Source organism: Alosa pseudoharengus, unplaced genomic scaffold (assembly GCF_046254945.1).
Source record: "Alosa pseudoharengus isolate Yale_2024_CS ecotype anadromous, Long Island Sound unplaced genomic scaffold, YU_APseudo_1.1 YU_APseudo_1.1_scf_10, whole genome shotgun sequence".
NCBI lineage: Eukaryota > Metazoa > Chordata > Actinopteri > Clupeiformes > Clupeidae > Alosa > Alosa pseudoharengus.
In genome coordinates, this window is record NW_027468565.1 from 36,191,247 (window position 1) to 36,210,913 (window position 19,667).

Here is a 19,667-nt window from a genome sequence, read left to right on the forward strand (position 1 = left end):
GGAAGGGTGTTTCGCAGTCCCCATCGTCTTCCACAGGCCCACCATAAGTCTGCCAGCGGAATATCCTGTTCATACATCCAATTCACGCTCAGCATCGTGGTATTTACTTCGACTCCAATCCTCTTCCCGTGGTCGCTATTCTCCACCAGGCGGAAGTAGAAGTTGTTGAGTTCGTGGACCCACTTGGCTGCACAGCGTCCTTCGAATGCTCCTACATCCTTCACACCTTCCTTGACTGTGTTTGCCGTGGGGTGTACTTCAAAACACTCGAACTCTACATCCTCTGGAATCTCGTAGAGATGATGGGTTTTCTTTATCACCCTGGTCCCCATGCCTGGGTAGTCCTTCCTGCACCTCGCCTCGTTCTGCTGGAGCTCATGCGCTTTCCCTGTCTGTTTTCCGGATAATGGGCCTATCTTAGTCCATATCTTCCGTAGCTCCTCGCTTCCCAGTCGCACGAGACATCCAAACGGGGAGAACTTGTCTTCTGTGTACTGCTTCCCTGACTCTTGGTGCACTATATCTTCTTCTCCAGTTCCTGGTGCTGGCAGCACTGTCAGCTTTGGTTTCACCGCCGAACACACGTAACACCCTCCTTCTGGTTTTACTGTCTTTGCTGTGTATTTGGCCCATTGCATCCATGAATTATTCTCCCAGGCGCCCAAAGCGCCCGTGGATCTTTTCCTTCTGTTCTTGGTTTGAGTCCCATTAACCTGTTCCTTTTCCAAGACCTTGGGAAGCATGCCTGTACTATTTACATTCTTGCTCTTATTTTTGCTCTGAGTCACTGCATTGTCCAGCACCGGGATGTACTCGTTACTTCCCGATGCTTCTGGTTCTGGTGTGTGTGTCTCATCTCCTGATCCTCCTATGTACAGAATATTGTCCGTGTCTAGGGCACTGTCGTCGAGCATCTCCTCTCCGTCTCCTCGCAGAGCGTCATTGGGGGTGGCAGTCTGCGCCCCCTCCATCGCTCTCGTCGTTCTCCGGGGAGCCCGGGAGGGGCCAGTCAAGGGCCTCTTCGAAGCCTCCAGTCCAATGGGTACTGGGGGAACTGCCCCAGTTGGTCCTCTGGAGAATTCGTCTTGTTTCTTGGCTGGTCCCTGGGCGGTCATCCCCGGAGTGGGGGCCGCTCGTGTTGTGCCCTGAGTCCGTCGGCCTCTCCACCACAGGCTCCGCAGGAAGCCGCGAGCCCTGCTGAGGAGGTGTCCGGGGGGGAGGCGTATGGACAGTGGGTAGTCTGAGTGCGTCGAGGGCCTTGGCCATTTCTGCGGCAGCTTGCTGTGCTCCACTCTGGTCGTCGGCAGGGGCGTCGGCTGGGTATGGGTAATCCCAGTCGCTGTAGAAGTCCCCAAAGTCGATGGTGTCGTTCCCTTGCTGGTGTGATGGTGGCGGTGGCGGTGCTTCTTCTTCCGGCCTCGGCGCTTCTTCGGCGTCGCTTCCTGTGAGGTCGGGTGCGTCCGTGGCGTGAGAGCGGGCTGCAGGGTCGGCTGGTGGATCACCGCTGGTTGAGGCTGTGGCAGGTCTGGATACTTGGGATTCGGGAGTGGCTCCCATCTCAGGTGGATGTCGCCTTCTCCTCCTCGAGCCTGGCTCGGCCCCAGCATCGCCAGCACCTGTAGGCACAGATAGGGGAGGGAGAACAGCAGGCACCCCAGGTACATTGCGCCCAGGGCCATCAGCAGGAGCCGGCAGTATCCTCCGCCTCGTACTCCTACGCGTACTCGGTCCTCCCCTTTGTTCCCCACCACCATCATCCTCCCCGGGGGAGTCTGGTGGGGGTCCTGGCGGGCTCTGGTCCCCGTCATCGTCCTCCGACTCCTCTGGACCTCTTGCTCCTTCTGGTGGCACCGCCCTGTAACAAGAGTTAAGGTGATACCACAAATCTGATCCTTGCACTCTTACCGCCCGGGGGGTAGCCTGGGTCACTCTGTAGGGCCCTTCTGCCCTGGGGTCGAGACACGACCTCTTAAACACCCTCAGGTACACCCAGTCTCCCACTTGGATCGGTCCTGGCTCAGTCCTCCGCTCCCGCGCTCTTTCTCTTCTCTTCTGCTCGTTGAAAACTGCCCTGTGAACTTGAGAAAGCTGTTTAATATAACTGCTCACCTCTTGTTCTAGAATTTCCAGCGGGGGCCTCTGATCCCCTCTGAACCGTGGCGTGGGCATCGCCCGCCCCGTCACCATTTCGTGCGGGGTCAGATGCGTGGTTCGATTTTTTTCACAACGCATTTTCATCAGCGCGATTGGTAGTGCGTCAACCCAATTTAGGTTTGGTAGATTTGGATCGTCGTGCGCGCTTCGGACGATCTTCGCTATTTTATTCTTCAGCGTTCCGTTCGCTCTTTCGACCATCCCCTGAGACTGCGGGTGGTAAACACAACCAAACCGAGTCTTGATGCACAGCGCCTGTGCAATCTTTTTCCATGTGTTGGCCGTAAACGCTCGGCCATTGTCGCTGCTGATTATTTCTGGGATCCCAAACCTGGGTATCACCTCCCTCGCTAGGAATCGAATCACCGTTTTCTCGTCCTGTCCTCGGCTTGGACAGGCTTCTACCCATCGTGAGTAGCGGCATATTATTACCAGTACGTGTTTGTACGTGTTCACCGTTCGACCCATGTCGATGTAGTCCATTACCAGGTGTTTGAACGGTCCCTCTGGGAGTGGCACGTGTCCCAGGGGCCGTGGTCCTATGCCTATTGTTATGTTGTTTCTGTAATTGTGTGTGGCACAAGTGTGGCAATTTCTTAACACGTAATTGATGCGATCTTGAAGGTATGGGGCCCAGAACCCCTTGTCAAGTATCTGTCGCTTGACCTCCCCCCTTGCGCAATGATCCACATCATGCGCATCATGAATGAGGAGATCAAGGAGTCCACTTGGGGCCACCACCCTTCCGTCATGACTCCTCCACACGCCATTCCTGCCTTTCGACGCACCTCTCTCCTCCCATAACAATGTTTCGGCCTGCGGAGCTGCATTCTGTGCGTCTTTAATAGCGCTAAGCGTGAGCAAAGGATCCACAATCCTAAAGGCTCGTCCGTCAGGCAAGGTTCGGCCCACTGGGGCTTGTATCACTGTGTCGGTTGCTGTGAAATAGCGATCAATTACGCTCGGTGAGTATCTAGCTTCACAAGGCTTGTCGCAGCACTCAGGGCAGCTGGCCCTCTGGCATAGCGCGCAACAGGCGGGATCTACCTGGTGCTCATGGTCGTCATCACACCATTGGGAGCACCACATACACGTATTGTAGGGGTAGGGGCATTTTGTAGGGCAAGGCATACTGTGCATCGCCCTGTTAAGCAGTATTTTGTGCGGCTCATTATCCTGTGGGGATTTAGGGGCTGTATTCAACTTCCTAGCCTCTAACGCCGCTTCCTTTGCTGCCTCATCTGCCTGTGCATTCCCTAGGGTAATGTAGTCCTGTCCCTTACAGTGTGCTTTGCATTTGCATATTGCGAGTGTTTTTGGACGCATCATGGCTGCTAACAACAACTGGATCTGCTCTAGATGCTGTATTGGGCTCCCATCCGATTTCTTGAACCCTCTCTGTTTCCACTGGGCGCCATGCACATGGCAAACATTGTGGGCATAGGCGCTATCTGTGTGTACGGTTGCATCCTGCCCTTCTGCTAAAGAACATGCTGCTGTCAGCGCCTTTAATTCAGCTAGTTGCGCTGAACATGGTTGTGTGCACGGTTCGCTCATAACTGTCACAAAGGTTTCTGGACCTTTCATCTGCACTACGCTGAATCCTGCATGCGTCTTGTTGTCATAGTTATGGCTAGAACCATCCACAAAGTAGGTGATTCCTTGTCCTAACGGCTCACTCTGCAGGTCTTCCCTCAGCTTGGAGAAGGCGATTGAGTCCGCCACACAGTCATGTGGCTCGCCCTCATAATCAAGCGGGATGAGATCCGCCGGGTTTCCTGCCGTGTCGCATGCCTTTATAGTGACATCTGGGCAGAGTGACAGATTGTAGTACCTCAACTGCCTCTGAGGCGTCACGCAGAACTTCCCTTGTTCCACTAACTGCGCTATTGCGTGGCTGGTGTGTATCACCACTGGCCATCCCATGGTAATGTTGGAAGCTTTGATGTATGCCGAATATACTGCTTCAAGACCCTGGAAGCATGGTGGGTAGCCTTGGGCCACCGCGTCCAGCTTTGAGCTGTAGTAGGCGATCGCCTGTTTGCCGCGCCCATGACACTGTGTCTGTGCCACGATCGCGGTCATGTACGCGTCTTTTCCTGCTTCCTTCCTGACCGACACGTACAGATAGAAGGGTCTTCCGTAATCCGGCAGTGCAAGTGCAGGTGCTTGCTGTAGTTCTCCTTTGATGCGTTCAAACGCCTCATTTCCATCCATTGTCCATGTGAGGCGGTTCCTCAGGTGGCTGGTTCCAGCTTGCACGATCATGGCTCGTAGTGGGGCTATCTTTTGTTCATAGCATTCCACCCAGTCGCTGCTGAAACCTATGAGTCCAATGAACGACATCATTTGCTTTACTGTGCTTGGCTTCGGTGCTTTGGTAATTGCTTCAATGTGTTCTGGGGCGATGCCCTTGTGCCCATGCGAAATTCGGCGACCTAAGTAGATCACCTGGGGCTGTGCAAACTGTAGCTTCTTCCTCGATGCTTTGTACCCCCCTTCGGCCAGAACGGTCAGCACATGGACTGTATCCTTCTCACACGTTTCCTGGTCCGGTGAGCATACCAAGACATCGTCAACATACTGCAGAATCGTGCTCCGGCACACGATGTGTTTTAAGTCCTCCTTGAGCGCCTGGTTGAAAATGTGCGGTGAGTGCTTGAACCCTTGTGGGAGCCTTGTATACTGGAACGTCTTGCCTTGATATTTGAATGCAAAGAACTCCCTACTCGCGGGTGCCACTCGTATCGTAAAAAATGCTTGAACCAGATCAATGGCGGAGAACGTTGTTGCACTCGCCGGGATGTTGGTCATCAGTACGTTAGCATGTGGGACGTCCGCTGGATAGTCCTCAATGCGTTCATTAACAGGTCTGAGGTCCTGGACCATTCTCCATCGCACTCCGTCTGCCTTCAGCACAGGAAATATGGGTGTGTTGCACCTCGCACTTGGGACTTCCTCTAAGACTCCTGCTCCCAGGAGATCTTCAATTGTTCCTCTTATTCCTTCAGCTGCTTCTGCTGAAATGGGGTACTGTGGTTGGAAAGGCAGCGTCGCTCCTGGTTTCAGTCTGAACTCCACAGGGCTTGCTGACTTGACCAATCCTATGTCACCATCTCCTTGTGACCATACCACAGGCGGCACTTTTCTCAATATTCTCTCTGTTCGTTCGGTGCCTGTCTCTGTCGCTTCTTGTAGCATCATCATTTTCCAGGGGGTCGGTCCCGGCCTCCCTGCCTTTTTATCCGTCTCATTGTCTATGTAGTACTTCTTGTATTCCTCCCATTCTGGGTCAGATTTGTTGATGGGCACATGGTTCTCCTTATCCCAGCATCGATATCCTGCTCCTCCCAGTAGACCATACATGCAGTATGGGTTGCCATAGGGGCATCCCTTAACGTAGGGTATGTCATGAACCTCCTCCGAGGCCATTTGTCCGCCCTGATGGCCTTCCTGGGAGTGTGTTGCTGGTTGTGCTGCCCTTTTCTTGGGGCACCATGACAGCTGTCGCATGTATGTGCTCCACTCCGCATCTTCTTTGCTGAATGGCACATGTCTCGTTTTGTCCCAGCAGCGGCGCCCCGCTCCTGGGAATAGGCGGTAGAGACAGAACCGATTCCCATATGGACACCCTTTAGCATAGGGTATCTCCTCTTTCTCCTGCGGTTCTGTGTCCATGATCTCGATCACTTGTGGGACTCCCCACACGGTGACTGGTCTGTCCAACTTTATCCTGAACATTGGTTCTCCTTCACAGCTTATGGCCGTTTGTAGTCGGTCATTCCCTGTATCTTTCCATTTGATGCACTTGGCCTCGAGCATTACTAGGCCCATTTCTCTTGCTCTGTGACCTCTGGCCACTCTCAGGGTGATGTGTGGCATTGTTCCGGGCATGTTGAAGATTACGCCTAGATCCCATCCTTCCACGAATTTCACCTCAGCGGCTACTCCTTCTTTGGCCACCACTAGTGCGCGTATGTCAAGTGGGATGCGTCCCCACTTGCCCACTTCCCTGTTCCAATTTTCTTCTCTCTCTTTGTTTGGCGTTTGGTCGAATTTTATCGTGCAGTGAAAAGGGCATCTTGGCGTCCTCAACTGAGCATGAAGGCTGTTTATTTGAAAGGCATGCTCGTTGTAGACCACTCGCTCTATGTTTGGTTCCAATCGTCCAATCCAGTAGACCTGGTGAGTTTCAGTTTGAGATGGGGCATTTATTCTTAGGGCCATTTGTGTTGCCAGTCCTGTTATCTGTACTCCTGTTGGGGAACACTCAATTTGAAGTCTTAGGTTGCACAGCGCATCTCGTCCCAATAGGTTGACGGGCGTGTGTTCTGCTATTAAGACTGGTATCCTGATTTCCTTGTCTTCTATTTGGATTGATACTGGGGCTGTCATTGGAATTAGCTGCGTTTTCCCCGAAAAACCCACTGTCTTCATAAACTTTCCTGAAGACCTGGGGAGGTGTTGGGCATCTTTTGGGTGAAGACAAGTATACGTTGCCCCTGTATCCACTAAACATTCTACCTCCATGCCCTCGATTAGAACCTGCAGCATTGGTTCTGCGTCAGCTCCCCTTGTCAGGGCGGGGAACTGACCCTCCCCTGGGTTTTCTGGGCCTCGTCAATTCCAGCTTCCCCCGTAAGGGGAGACTGGACCAGAGGGTGCCTGCATTTGCTGTGGAGCTCTTCCTTGATGTGGAGCATAATTTCCCCCTTGCATTTGTCCTTGGTTTGCCTGTCCTCCTTGGTTGTTCTGGCCTCTGGCTTTTGTTGGGCAATTCCTGGAGATGTGGCCTATTCCTCCGCATATCCAACATTCAATGTTGTTCCCTTGGTTTTGCTGGCCTTGGTATTGTCCTCTTCCATAGCCTCCTCTGCCTTGTCCTCCTCTTCCCTGGCGGGATCCTCCTCTGCCTCTTGGCTGGTACCATTGTTGTCCCTGTTGCTGTTGTTGTGGGGGTCCATATGGCGCTTGCTGCCATGTCTGCATCATGGGCTGCACAGGCTGTGGTTGCATCATTACTGGCTGCTGCACCATGGGTTGTTGTACCACTGGTTGTTGTGCCACTGGTTGTTGTGGCTGTGGGACAGGGGCTGTAGTGGGCATCACTGGAGCTTGGGTGGCTGCCTTCTTTGCCCCCTTTGCTTCCTGGAGCTGCACATGGGTCAGCTTCCTTATGGTCTCCTTTTCTTGTTGCTCCTCCCTGTCTTTCCCTTGTCTGTACAGAGTTACATGGTGCACTACTGCCAGCCTGAATTCCTCTTTGGGCATAGCTGCCACGCGCCAGTCATTTTCCAACTGTGTTCTCACTTCCTTTGGCAGGGCGTCCATGACCGCTCTCCTGAATTGCATGGTGAGAGGTCCTGAGTCTTCTGGCCTTTGTTCCATCCTTATCGTCCATTCCTGCGCTGCCTTTTCCACGAAGGCTGCGGGATTATCACTATCTTTGAGCTTCTCTATCCAGACGGCTGAGGGGCTGTACTGGTTGGGGTATGCTGCCCTCAAGGCTTTCCATACATCATTTCGGACACTGTCGAAACACAGGGCATCCCTGTTGGCATTCATCAACCGCCCTAGGTTTTCTCTCTCCAGTACAGCCTCTGTGTCCGCCTTTCCCAATATCAGGCCGAGTAGATACTTTATGTCTCCCACGGCCAGATTTCGGCCTTGAGTTTCTGATTCTAGCCGACTTATCCATCGGCCCGCACCCTCATGCAGGACAGGAAGTCGTGAAATGAGTCCATTCACATCCGAGTGGGTCCACGGCTGGTAGTGGGCCGTCTGGTTTTTTGTTATCAATGGTGCCATCACAACTGTTTCTTCTTCGTCCGATTCCTCTGGGATGGCTTCCTTTCTTTCTTTTTCTTTTCGTGCCCTCTCTCTTTCTTTCTTTCCCTCCTTTTCCAGTTTTTCCAACTCCTTCTTATTCTCCTTCAGGCCTTTCTTGACTCCTCCTTCAATCTCGTTGAGTCCCTTTCGCACTCCTTTTCTGATCTCGTCCAGGCCTTTCTCTACTCCTTTTTTCATCCTGCTGATTCCAAACAGTCCTGTGGCGAGTACACTTGGTGGGATCATCATTGGGAGCATTCCGGCCTTTCCTCTGCATGCCTCTACTTGTCGCTGGTGGGTCTTCACACCCTTTTCTCCTCTAAATGTTCTTCCGCAGCCGAGACACACTGCGGGGTCCGCTTCTTGCGGGACCTGTGGCAGTTCTCTCTGAACTTGCTCTACAAGGTACTGTTCCAAGATACCCAGTCCTTCCTCTTCATCTTCCGCCGACTCATAGTCTTCTCCTGAGCCAACCTGGCTGTCTGCTCCGTCCATGTCTTCCTCTTCGTCTTCCGCTATCGTACTTGGACTGCAGGATAGTTTGAAGGTTAGTCGGCGGGCCCCCTTTTTCTCGGAGGGCTCTCGTCTGGGTTCTTGATAGCTTTCCCTTTTCTTACTCTCCTGTTTTCTTTTCAGTTCCTCATCCTTCTTCCTTTCTTCCTCTCTGAGCCTTCCTTCCCTTTCTTCTTGCGCTACCATGGTCTTCATTCTTTTCAGGACTTCTGTCATTTCTCTATTTAGGCTCTCGCAGCATTCCCTGCAGGCCTTTTTATACTTGGCATGCTCTGGCGTGCTCCCTGGGCCTGCCCCTCCGTCTCCCCACCTTTCCACCTCTATTATTCCCTCCATAATCTTCTCGGCCAGCTTTCCTTCTTTTGATCCAATTCTTTTAGCGGCTTTCAACTCCTTCAGACCTTCTTCCATTCTCATCATTTTTCTCTCATACCGTTCTTCACTCCCTTGTTCCTCCTTTCTTTTTCTTCGGTGTCTGTCTTCTGCTTGTCTAACGGCCTCTTCCACTTCCTTCCAGCATGCCTGGATGTATTCCTTGAGCCTCCGCCATAGCTCCTTGCACCCCTCCATCACAGGTTCCTTGTCCACCTGCAACCTCACCCAGGCCAGGGTTTCCAGGGCCTCTCCATCTCGGGCCTCTTTCTCCTCCTCCCCTGTGGCCTTTATCCATTTTTTCATGACTGCCTCCAGGTGGTCCCACAGCTCTTCAAACCACTGTTTCTGTCTTTCTTCTCTCCCCCCAGGGGCCTGCTCCCTCCTTTGGTCTGGGAGGCGTGGGGGTTCGCTCCTTTCAGCTTCCGGGTCACCCGCACCCGTCTTCTGGCTCTCCCAGTAGGGCTTTTGGGGGCTGGTTACCGGAGATCGATCCATTTGTCTCCCAATGTCCTTTTGTGCTTGCGTGGAAGTCACTCACCACCTGCTCTTCCGTAGCTTCTTCTCCTCCTGTCCATTCCCTCCTTCCATCCGGCACTGTGCCCTCCAGGAGGTATTCTGGGATGTTCGTCCCGGTGGGGGATGATGGTGGAGATGGTCGTGCAGACGCCGGTTGGGGTGTTGATGGTCTTGACTGGGGATGAGCCTGCTCTCTTCTTATCCTCTTTATTTCCTTCAGCACCTCCGCGCAGGATCCTTCCAGGGTGATTCCTTTCACTACTAGCGGGGCCTGCACCGCCAGGTGCACCGTTGGGGCCTGTGGTCCATACACTGGTGCTTGTATCGCCAGGGCCCGCGGGTTTCTTTCCTCCAGGCGTCGGAATATCTCCCGCGCATTATCTTCCTCTCGTGGCACATCCGGGTATAGTTTGTCCTTTTCCCTGTATGGGGGAGGACGTGGCTCCTCCATGGGTGGAGCCCCCGGTTCTGATGTTTGAGTCAAAGCATCCAGTTCCCTTCTCGTGGGCTGTAGTTGGGGGCACTTTTCTGTGATGGGCGTTGTGGGCGGAGTGTCGGGCGGTGTGTCACTCTGGTCAGCCCTCTGCCTCCTCTTCCTTTCCGATATTTTTGCGAAGGCCTCCAGAGTGTTCAACTCCTTCTCTCTCTTTTCCTGCCTCCGTGTGCTCTTGTCATAGCCTTTGTAGTTCATAATTTTCTCCCTCATTTGCGCAATTATTGTCGGGTTGAGTGACCCTTCCTTTGGCCATGCTGTGTGGTCTCCTTTGTATCTTAGGAACCACTTATGGTTGATGCTCTTTACGTCTTTCTCAGCAATGGCATTCTCCTTTACTACTTCCTCCAGGGGTGTCATTACTCTGGTCGCCATTCTTCTTAGAGGTCCAAACCGTAGTCTCTCCTTTCCTGTTCTGCTATGTCCTCCCGGTCCGTGCAGAACAGAAGATGGTCCTTCTTGTACTGTCTTTCCCTTTCTCTCTTGCACCTGTTCTGGTCTTTTTCTTCCCAATCCAGCCGTAGGTCGCTTACTAAGTATAATATAGAATTCCGCACGTCGTCCCACTCCTTGAAGACAGTATTTAGTTTGCCTCTTCTTTCTTCAAATGTCCTTCCTTTATCGTTCACTGCGCTCAGGCTCCACCCGTTACTCCCGTGCTCGGAGATCCTTATCGTCCACTTCTCTCTTATTTTCAGATCACCTGATGTAGCTCCTCCTTCACTTCCTGCTGCGAGGGGCTGTGGTTCCTCCTGCTTCCTCACTGGCAGGCTATTAGGGGTTAGTTCCCCCAACAAAGAAAGCGTTGCCTTTAGGTCTATGTCGTCTCGATACTTGCACCTATACGGGAATTTGCACTTAAAGGGGACTTTACCCACGTATCCTACGTATTCCTGGCCTTTTCCGTCTCTGACGCTTATCTCCCAGTCGTGTTCGTCGTATTCAACGATATCTATGGCCCAAAGCACGTTCTGCTGTCCCTGTTCCATACACCTCTTAGAATCCTTTCTGTCCTTGTCCACGGAGCTCTTGAGTCTCTGTTGGTCTGATGTGTCACTTTCCTTTTAGATGTCGGCGTCTTCGGTGAAATGGTAGACCTTATTGCCCCATATAGACTTGAAGTAGTCTCCTTCAAACTCCCTGTCTTCTTCTTCCCTTCGGCTGAACTTGAGGGAGTCCTCTCTGTCTTGCCTCTCTCTCTCCCTCTGACACCTGTTCTGGTCCTTTTCCTCCCAGTCCAGTCGAAGGTCGCTTACCGTATATAGTATAGTGTCCCTTACTTCTCCCCAATCTTCAAGGACCGTGTTTAGTTCAGCTCTTCCTCCCTCGAGTACCTCCCCTCTATTGTTTATTGCGCTCACGCTCCACCCCCTGTTCCCGCTTTCGGCGACCCTTATTGTCCACGTCTCTTTTATTTCCGAGCCGCCAGATGTGGCCCCTTCCTCACTCCCGGCTGCTTGGGGCTGTGCTCCCTCCGGTTCTTCCTTCGGCAGGGTAAAAGGGGTCAGCTCATACACCAGGGGAAGTGTTGCCTTCTCGTCTATTTCGTCCCGGTACCTACACCTGAAAGGGAATCTGCACCCAAAGGGGAACCGCCCTACGTACCCCACTTGTTCTTGATCGATCCTCTCGGTCTCGGATACTTATTTTCCAATCGTGTTCGCCGTACTCAGTGATATCTATGGTCCAGATTACGTTTTGTTGCTGATGTTCCATATACTCTCAGTCTTTCCTGGACCTAGCTGCTGAGTTTCTGAGCTTTGCTAATCTGATGTATCGCTATCGTCACTCCTTGTGTCCATAGGCGTTCCTAATTCTAATGGGTAAGCTTTCCCTATCAGATGTTCTACTTTCTCTAGTAGCTCTGTGTAACTATGGCACCGATATGCACCGCTCACAAGGCCCTCTCGGTTTCTTGTGAATATGCACCACTTATTGTCCCGCTGTCGAATGAAAGTGATATGCCACTTACTTTCTAAGTTCATTCGCTATTTGTGGGCGTCACTCTGCCTATTCTCTCTAAATTCTTACTTTTATCTATTATTATAACTATCCTCTTTATTTTACCACCGCTATTTCATCAGTGGGGACTTTAAGCCCTTACCTTTCCTTTCAATAATATTTCTTCACTCAAAATTATCCTTTAACCTTTTATTTTATTTTTCACAAAGTACATTTATTGGCTTTATTTCCTCTTTTATTTATTGAAGCAAGTACAAAACTTTCCACTTTAAGCAAAATCAGCAGATTACAAGTTTTTATTAAGCAGCCATTATGGAATTTTATTCAGCTAAGCAGTCGTTATAGAGGTCTTGCAGCAGTACCTCCCCCTTTTTTCTTTCCCCTAGTTATTTGTCCTTCTCCTCCTTGTAGCTGGAGAATCTCTCTCAAACTTGCGCTTTCTGCCCTCAGGTGGGGCAAAGAGCTGGTCAACCACTGGCCTTGTGTTTACCCCCACAAACTTTCCTACCTGCTCTATCACTGTCTGCAGGGCCAATGGCGCTACGCGGGTGCCTAGCCTGGAGTGGGTTCCTCCGTATTTGTCAAACTGATCAATGTGAACTGAATACTTGTCCCTGCTGTTTCCTTCCTTGTTCCAGAATATTGACACTGACAAAGACCCTCTCATAAAACTGGCCAGCCTACCTCTGTCTCGGCCAACTATCTCCCTCACCTCCCGCTCTATATCCTGCACTGACTGGGGCTCAGCCGGGCCGTGAACCTCTCCCTGCTCTCTCTCTTGTCCTGGCTCCTGTTCAGGCTGAGACACAGTGGGGCTTTGGCTTGGGCTATACTGGGGATTGGTTGGGCTGTAGCTTACAGAGGGTGGTGGGTTATATCGGGGAGTGGCTGGGCTATTGACTATACGGAATGGGCTGTGGATCAACTGGTGGGATACGGTGTTACCTGGATAGGGAGTTGGAGCTCTCACTGGACCCCCCTGATCTGGCTCCTGGCGCCCCTCTTCTTCTGACCCTAAGCTGCTGTAGCCTGTTTCTGGTGGGGCACTGGCCTCCCCCTGTCCAATGTCTACCTCTATCTCTCCCACACTACTGTTTGGAGTGAACTCCTCTGAGGAGTCTGTGTCGGGCTCTCCCTCACCTGAATCGTCGGAAACCTCAAGGCGGTAAAGGATTTCTCCTAGGGTCTCTGGCCTATGGTCTCTCACAATCCTAAGCTTAGGCACCGTTGCTCTAGCACGGGGCTCGGGGGGGGCATCTGCAAAAACCTCCAATAGCTGCAACAATCTTCTTATGTTCAGACTATGGTTGTTGTGCAACCTTCTTATAAAAATGCCCGCAGCCGCTTCGATTATGTGAGTCTGACGTCCGTCTGTCAGTGTGACGATCCTCCTTCCCTCGCCGAGCTCCTCTACCTCAAATGTGTATGTGTACTTGTCTTGCATCTATTGTGGGCCCATGCCCAGGCAACAAAACAAAACACAACGGCGCACACTCAGCTTTTACAGAAACAACAACAAATTATGATAAAATATGTTTTGTTCATCACCCTTTTTGTTCAGGACGTTTTTCTACACATTTTAACTCACAGCTAATATTGCAGTTTACCTATTAACCCGTTCTTTTCTCTGAGACACACATATATTTTAGGGCAGCCCGTGCTCCCTTTACACAAAATACTATTTTAGTTTTCTCCTTGAAAACTAGATTTCCTCCTTGGAAATCAAAACACTATTTCAGTTTTCTCCTTGAAAACTAGATTTCCTCCTTGGAAATCATTACATGGCCATTTAACTCAGTTTTCTCCTTGAAAACTATTTTTAACCGGTTTTCACAATCACAAAACGCTTTTAAGATCAACAGTACAACCCAATCTCTGTCTTGTGTCTCCACTATTCTTTTGAGGATTCTGGTAAAACACCCCTTCCCGGCCTACCCACCGACTCCCACAGTACAGCTCTCCTAATAATAAGCAAAACGCTTACCTTGTTTTGGGCCCTGAGAGCTGCACTGGAGAAGTCTGCTTCACCCGGGACGGAACTGTTTCCCCTGTTGAATCCTTTCAAATCTCGGTGGAACCTCCAGATCTGTCGTGGAAATTATCCACTTCCCGAAACCTCCAATCCAACTAGCACTCTGATGTCAAAGACCCGAAGGAGAACACCAAGACGAGAAATGCTGAAGACTGTTGATCCTTTATTCACCGTATTGCAGTGATGATACAATCCAAACAATGTCAGGACTGAACCGTCAGGCAAGAGAGTGATGAGTTGCAGCTGCTACCCTGATGAGATCTGATCTGAATGTGCCTGAGCTCTCTCTTTTATGCTCTCAGGGGCCTGAGAGGCGTTCCTATCATCAGGAGCGTCACCAGGCCCCTTCTAGCCAATCAGAACGTTTTGGGACTTGAGATATTGGTGGAAACTCCTTCTCATATAAACATTAAAAAATGTGTGTTGCTAGGCAGAATACATGTGATCAAGTTCTATGTGTAATCTGTTGCCAGGCAGGGTATGTTTTGATTTGGTTCTATGTGTCATCCCAATTTTGGTTTCACTTCCCCTCCCTGGAAGGTCCCTGCATCTCCTCTTCTGCTAGTCCTTTCTATTTATGCCCTTCTGGTAAGCACCTTTCTTTCCCAGGCCCTGTTTTTACTTTCACTCTTAGCCTTTGACAGCTCAGTCTCATGACTTCCAGTAAATGTTGCATAACAGTTGCACAAACAACACCTTTATAGTAAATGGAATGTTTTCCAATAAACCAGCACACACACACACAAGTATTATTATTATGTCTAGATAAAATCACCACACACCCTTGACATTGGAACAGTGCTTGGCGAGATTCAATGGCATAACGTCCTTGAGAGAGCGGCTTTAAAGGACCCATCCTTTACTTTGAGAAATGAACATAGACTCATGACCCTTTTAGGACGACACAAAAAAAAATCGGTGACCTTTTACCTCTAGGGGGCGCTGCAATTAGCAAAACTGCATTTTCGCCTGTAGCTCAAGTTGAAGTTTGATGTGTTTGGAATTAAAACCTACTAGTGGTATCTAGTAATACTTTAGGAGATCTTTAGACCTACACATGCAAACTTGTGACATCAATAATTGATTCGGCCGCTATATTGGATTTGATCAAAAACACTAAAAAGTAGGGCTGTCAAAATAACTGATTAAAAAAAATAGTGCAGATTAATCAATTCTGTATGACCTTTGACCCCAAGCCGTTCTAGTCAGTAACCATAAGACTGTAAGATGAAGGAGAGAGAAGAAAATGTGCTGCCTAGATCATTGAATGGAACATTTACTTTTAAAAAATGGCCTGATGGTGTTGATAACAATAAAGTATTGAATAAAATGAAGTCCTCTGCAATGTCTGCAGCAAGGAATTTGCATATCACCGGAGTTCGTCAACTCTAAAGTCGCACATCAATGCAAAGAAATAGTGTTGACATTGTGTCCCCTAGGTTATATCTGTGTCCCGAAGCACTTTTGAATTTATTTCCTCAGCATATTAGGTCATATCATAGATTATTATGGCCATTATTTGAACAGTGAAAATAATAATAAGGCCCCAGCTGTGGCACAACTGGCTGGGGCACCTGCACCGTACGCCGGCGACCCGGGTTCGATTCCTGCCCCGTGGTCCTTTCCAGAACCCACCCCTGCTCTCTCTCCCATTCGCTTCCTGTCACTCTCCACTGTCCTATCATTAAAGGCATAAAAAGCCCACCCAAAAATAAATAAATAAATCAAATTAAAAATAATAATAATAAAAGAGTTTTTGAACTTTAATGTCACTAATGCTGATTATTCAATGATTCATTTGAATTTAAATATTTAAAATACTTTCACAGCAAAAATTATATATGCGATTAATTTAGATTAATTAATCACAGAGTATGTAATTAATTCGATTAAATTGTTTAATCAATTGATACCCCTAATACTTAGCCTACTTTTTAGAAATTCTGTTGTCAGTTGTAAATGGATGTAAAGAGCCCTCTGTTGGTAATTTCATGTATTTCATGTTAGATCCAGTAAGATTTGAAGACCAGTAGCCTCCTACTCAAACTCTTTGAAATGAATAGGACTTCTTAGCTTCTATACAGACTTGTTACATCTACACACACACACACACTCACACACACACACACATACAGACGCCTAAACACATACACAGATATTCACACAGACACACATACTGGCACACAAGTACGTGCACACACACATATGCACAAGAACATGCACACATACATGCACTCACACACAAACAACTCTGCATGAAGTAAGCCTGGATTGACCATTGAGAGGCCATATGAGAGAGTCATTGAGAGTCATTGAGAGAACGTCTGATCAAACCATACTCTGTAAAGGACTGCAGAGGGCCTTGTGTTTCTCGCCACTTTTGATGGTTGTGATGTTATAAAACAGGTAGGCTATGGTTTTCCTGTCACATCAGAGGATTTTTTTAATTTTCATCAGAGTAGGGGTAACATTAGCCGATAGAGATGCCATCAATCACTACGAAACAAAACCCCATATTTTCACATTACCTTATTAATGCCTTACTTTTGACATTAAACCCCTTCTATAATAGTAGTAGAAATGTGCATAGATGTAGGTCGATTAAAGAGGAAAGCCTACTGAATTTACCCTTTTGAATTCCCCTTAACCCCCCCCCCCCACCCTTAATCAAGGAATCCATTAATTAACATTTAAACAAGATGCTTAATTCCTTAATTACCCACTTAATCACAACAAATAAAGGGAACCCCTGACTTGACACCTTAAATGTAAGATGGGGTAATTATGTAAAAATGTAAGGGGTTTCACACGCACCTTAAAATGGCATTGTAAAATGAAGGGTCACTTAATAAAGTGGTTTTGTAATTTGAGGTAAATTTGAGTGCATCACATTTCATAGTGAATCAACAACAAAACCAAGAGAATGCAAAGTTTGAATAAAATAAAATGTCTTGCAGCCACTTGAACGTGACTAATTTGTGAAAGTAGGCCTATTAAAATAATCCTTGGTTTGCTTGTTTATCAGTGGCGTAACAAACCAATGGTGGGCCCAGGTGCGAGAGCGCTACGCGGGGCCCATTCCAACGAACTTTGGCCCAGGATGAATTAGCTCTGATACATGCAATACAAGGGTATTAAGGGTGACTTCAATTGTTTATGCAAAGGGCCTGAGGCACCGAAGTAGTTTAGTAGTTACAGATTATAATTTCAAATAAAAAACACACGACTACATATCCATTACATGTGAAAACATTAAAAAATAATTTTATTAACAGCCTGCAGGCCAGGATAATCTAATATTACTGCATTAACATCAACTCGCATGGAATTATGGGAACACTCAATGCGCCTCTTCAACTCTCTGCTGAAACTGCAAGCGTAGATTGCTTGCTTATAAACTTGCACTGTGCAGAAACAAAACTTAATGTAGCCTAACTTATTTAACCGTCCAGAAACCAAATAAAATCATTCATATGCATACAATCCCCAATATGCGTGAATTAGGCCATTAGAAGAAGGCCATCTTACGAGCCTTTCGTTGTGCAAAATCGTCAACGATGTTCCCAATATTTAATGCTCTGGCTCTCGTATTTTCAATGGACAGGATAGCTAACCCACGGAGCCTCTCCTGCCCCATGCTGCTCCTTAGGTATAGGTCTTAATAAGTTTGAGTTTGGAAAAAGATCGCTTAGCTGTTGCCACAGTCACAGGCAATGTCAGAAACAACATGAGTACACACTTCCCCGAATGTGGATGTTACACTGTCATAATCTACCACCAGCATTTTGGCAAGTTGAAAAATAGATGACTTATGTGAAATCTCTGCTTTAAAGCAAGACCTGAATGAGAGGAGTTGTGTTGGGAATGTCGGTGCAATGTCCCTGCTATAATGGTCTGATAAACGTCTTGCCTTTTCAAGCAGTTCATCATCACCTGCGAGTTGAAGGGTCATAGGACGTAAAGACTCAAACACATGACAAGTTTCCCCGCATAGGCTACTTGCAAATCTTTGGGAGAGCTGACTGATAATGATGCCCAGAGTTGCATTAAATATCTGCACTTTGCAGTATCTCTCTGCATCGGTTAAGCGCTCATCTTCCGATAGATCGTCAAAGTGACGCTTCACTCTCCGTGCTCTAACATTCTAAAGTTCTAAAAAAAAAAAAAAAGGAGGCAGGGCGGGGGTAGCGACGGGCCCCGGGAGGTCACGGGCCCTGGTGCGACTGCACTTGCTGCACCTAATATAGTTAGGCCACTGTTGTTTATGATATCTATTTTAACAGAAGGTCATCTTAATAAAGTTTCCAATGCTATACCAGGAAGTTTTAGCATTGTCTGCATGGAGCAAGCTCATTTAACAGTCTCTTGATGTGTCCTGTTTTGGTATTGGTCTGTCCTCTTCAGGCTTTTCTGTTGGCATACATTTCATGAATTGATTTCAGTAGCTTGAATTTACAGTTAAGCTTTCCTGGGTGAAGTCCAATCAACTCACCAGAGGAATGGAGGCTAATCGTCAACATAGTAACTATTACATACAATTTGAATACCCTTTGGTCCCTTGCAAACCGATATGCATGCATGTGAGCATAGAAGTGGCCATACTGGTTGTATATGTAAGGCTCTTGAACCAGAAGTGTTCCTGTAGTCGTGCAAAAGGACCCCAAGCAATTATGTAGCATTTAAATTCATGGACATGTTTCAGTTTTGAGCTAGGTGTCTGACTGCATTATTTTATATCTTCCTCCAGGGCAATAGCCACTTGCTGCAGATGTTGTGGCACGGCAATCCAGTAACCCTCTCCTGCCCTGCATCAAGCTCAGACCAAGCCTCTCCAACTACCGAAGCACCTTCTACAGCTGCCAAGCTTCCTCCACAGAATCAACAGTGGATGCATCCCCTCTTTGGAGACTACTACCCTGTAATGCCTCAAACTACTGTTGCACCAACTACAGAAGCCCCTTCGACAGCTGCCGAGCTTCCTCCACAGAATCAACAGTGGATGCATCCCCTCTTTGGAGGCTACTACCCTGTAATGCCTCAAACTACTGTTGCACCAACTACAGAAGCCCCTTCGTCAGCTGCCGAGCTTCCTCCACAGAATCAACAGTGGATGCATCCCCTCTTTGGAGGCTACTACCCTGTAATGCCTCAAACTACTGTTGCACCAACTACAGAAGCCCCTTCGACAGCTGCCGCGCTTCCTCCACAGAATCAACAGTGGATGCATCACCTCTTTGGAGGCTACTACCCTGTAATGCCTATGAATACTCTACCTGAAACTACTGTTGCACCAACTACAGAAGCACCTACCACAGCGGCTGAGCTTCCTCTACAGAATCAACAGTGGATGCATCCCCTCTTTGGAGGCTACTACCCTGTAATGCCTGTGAATACTCTACCTGAAACTACTGTTGCACCAACTACAGAAGCACCTACCTTAGCGGCTGAGCTTCCTCCACAGAATCAACAGTGGATGCATCCTCTCTTTGGAGGCTACTACCCTGTAATGCCTCAAACTACTGTTGCACCAACTACAGAAGCCCCTTCGACAGCTGCCGAGCTTTCTCCACAGAATCAACAGTGGATGCATCCCCTCTTTGGAGGCTACTACCCTGTAATGCCTGTGAAGACATCAACAGTGGATGCATTGTCGCTCTAGAGGCTACTGGGGTCATCCTTAAGGTCAGTGAAGAATCCCTCAAACTACTACTGCTCCAACTACAGAAGCACCTTCTACAGTTGCCCAACTTCGACAAATTCAATGAACCACTTATTACAGGTAACATCATTACC

The 19,667-nt window shown here is 48.8% G+C and overlaps 1 protein-coding gene across 1 annotated transcript; it reads right to left on the minus strand.

Annotated features, from left to right (window-relative positions):
* Positions 1 to 939: 939 nt before the first annotated feature.
* LOC143138771 (uncharacterized) lies at positions 940 to 13,867 on the minus strand. The gene is made up of 2 exons (XM_076299156.1): positions 13,827 to 13,867; positions 940 to 1,855 (listed from the first exon to the last, which is right to left on the minus strand). Exon 2 carries the CDS (start codon positions 1,555 to 1,557, stop codon positions 940 to 942), a length of 618 nt encoding a protein of 205 aa, XP_076155271.1. The 5' UTR covers positions 1,558 to 1,855; positions 13,827 to 13,867.
* Between the last annotated feature and the right edge of the window lie 5,800 nt (positions 13,868 to 19,667).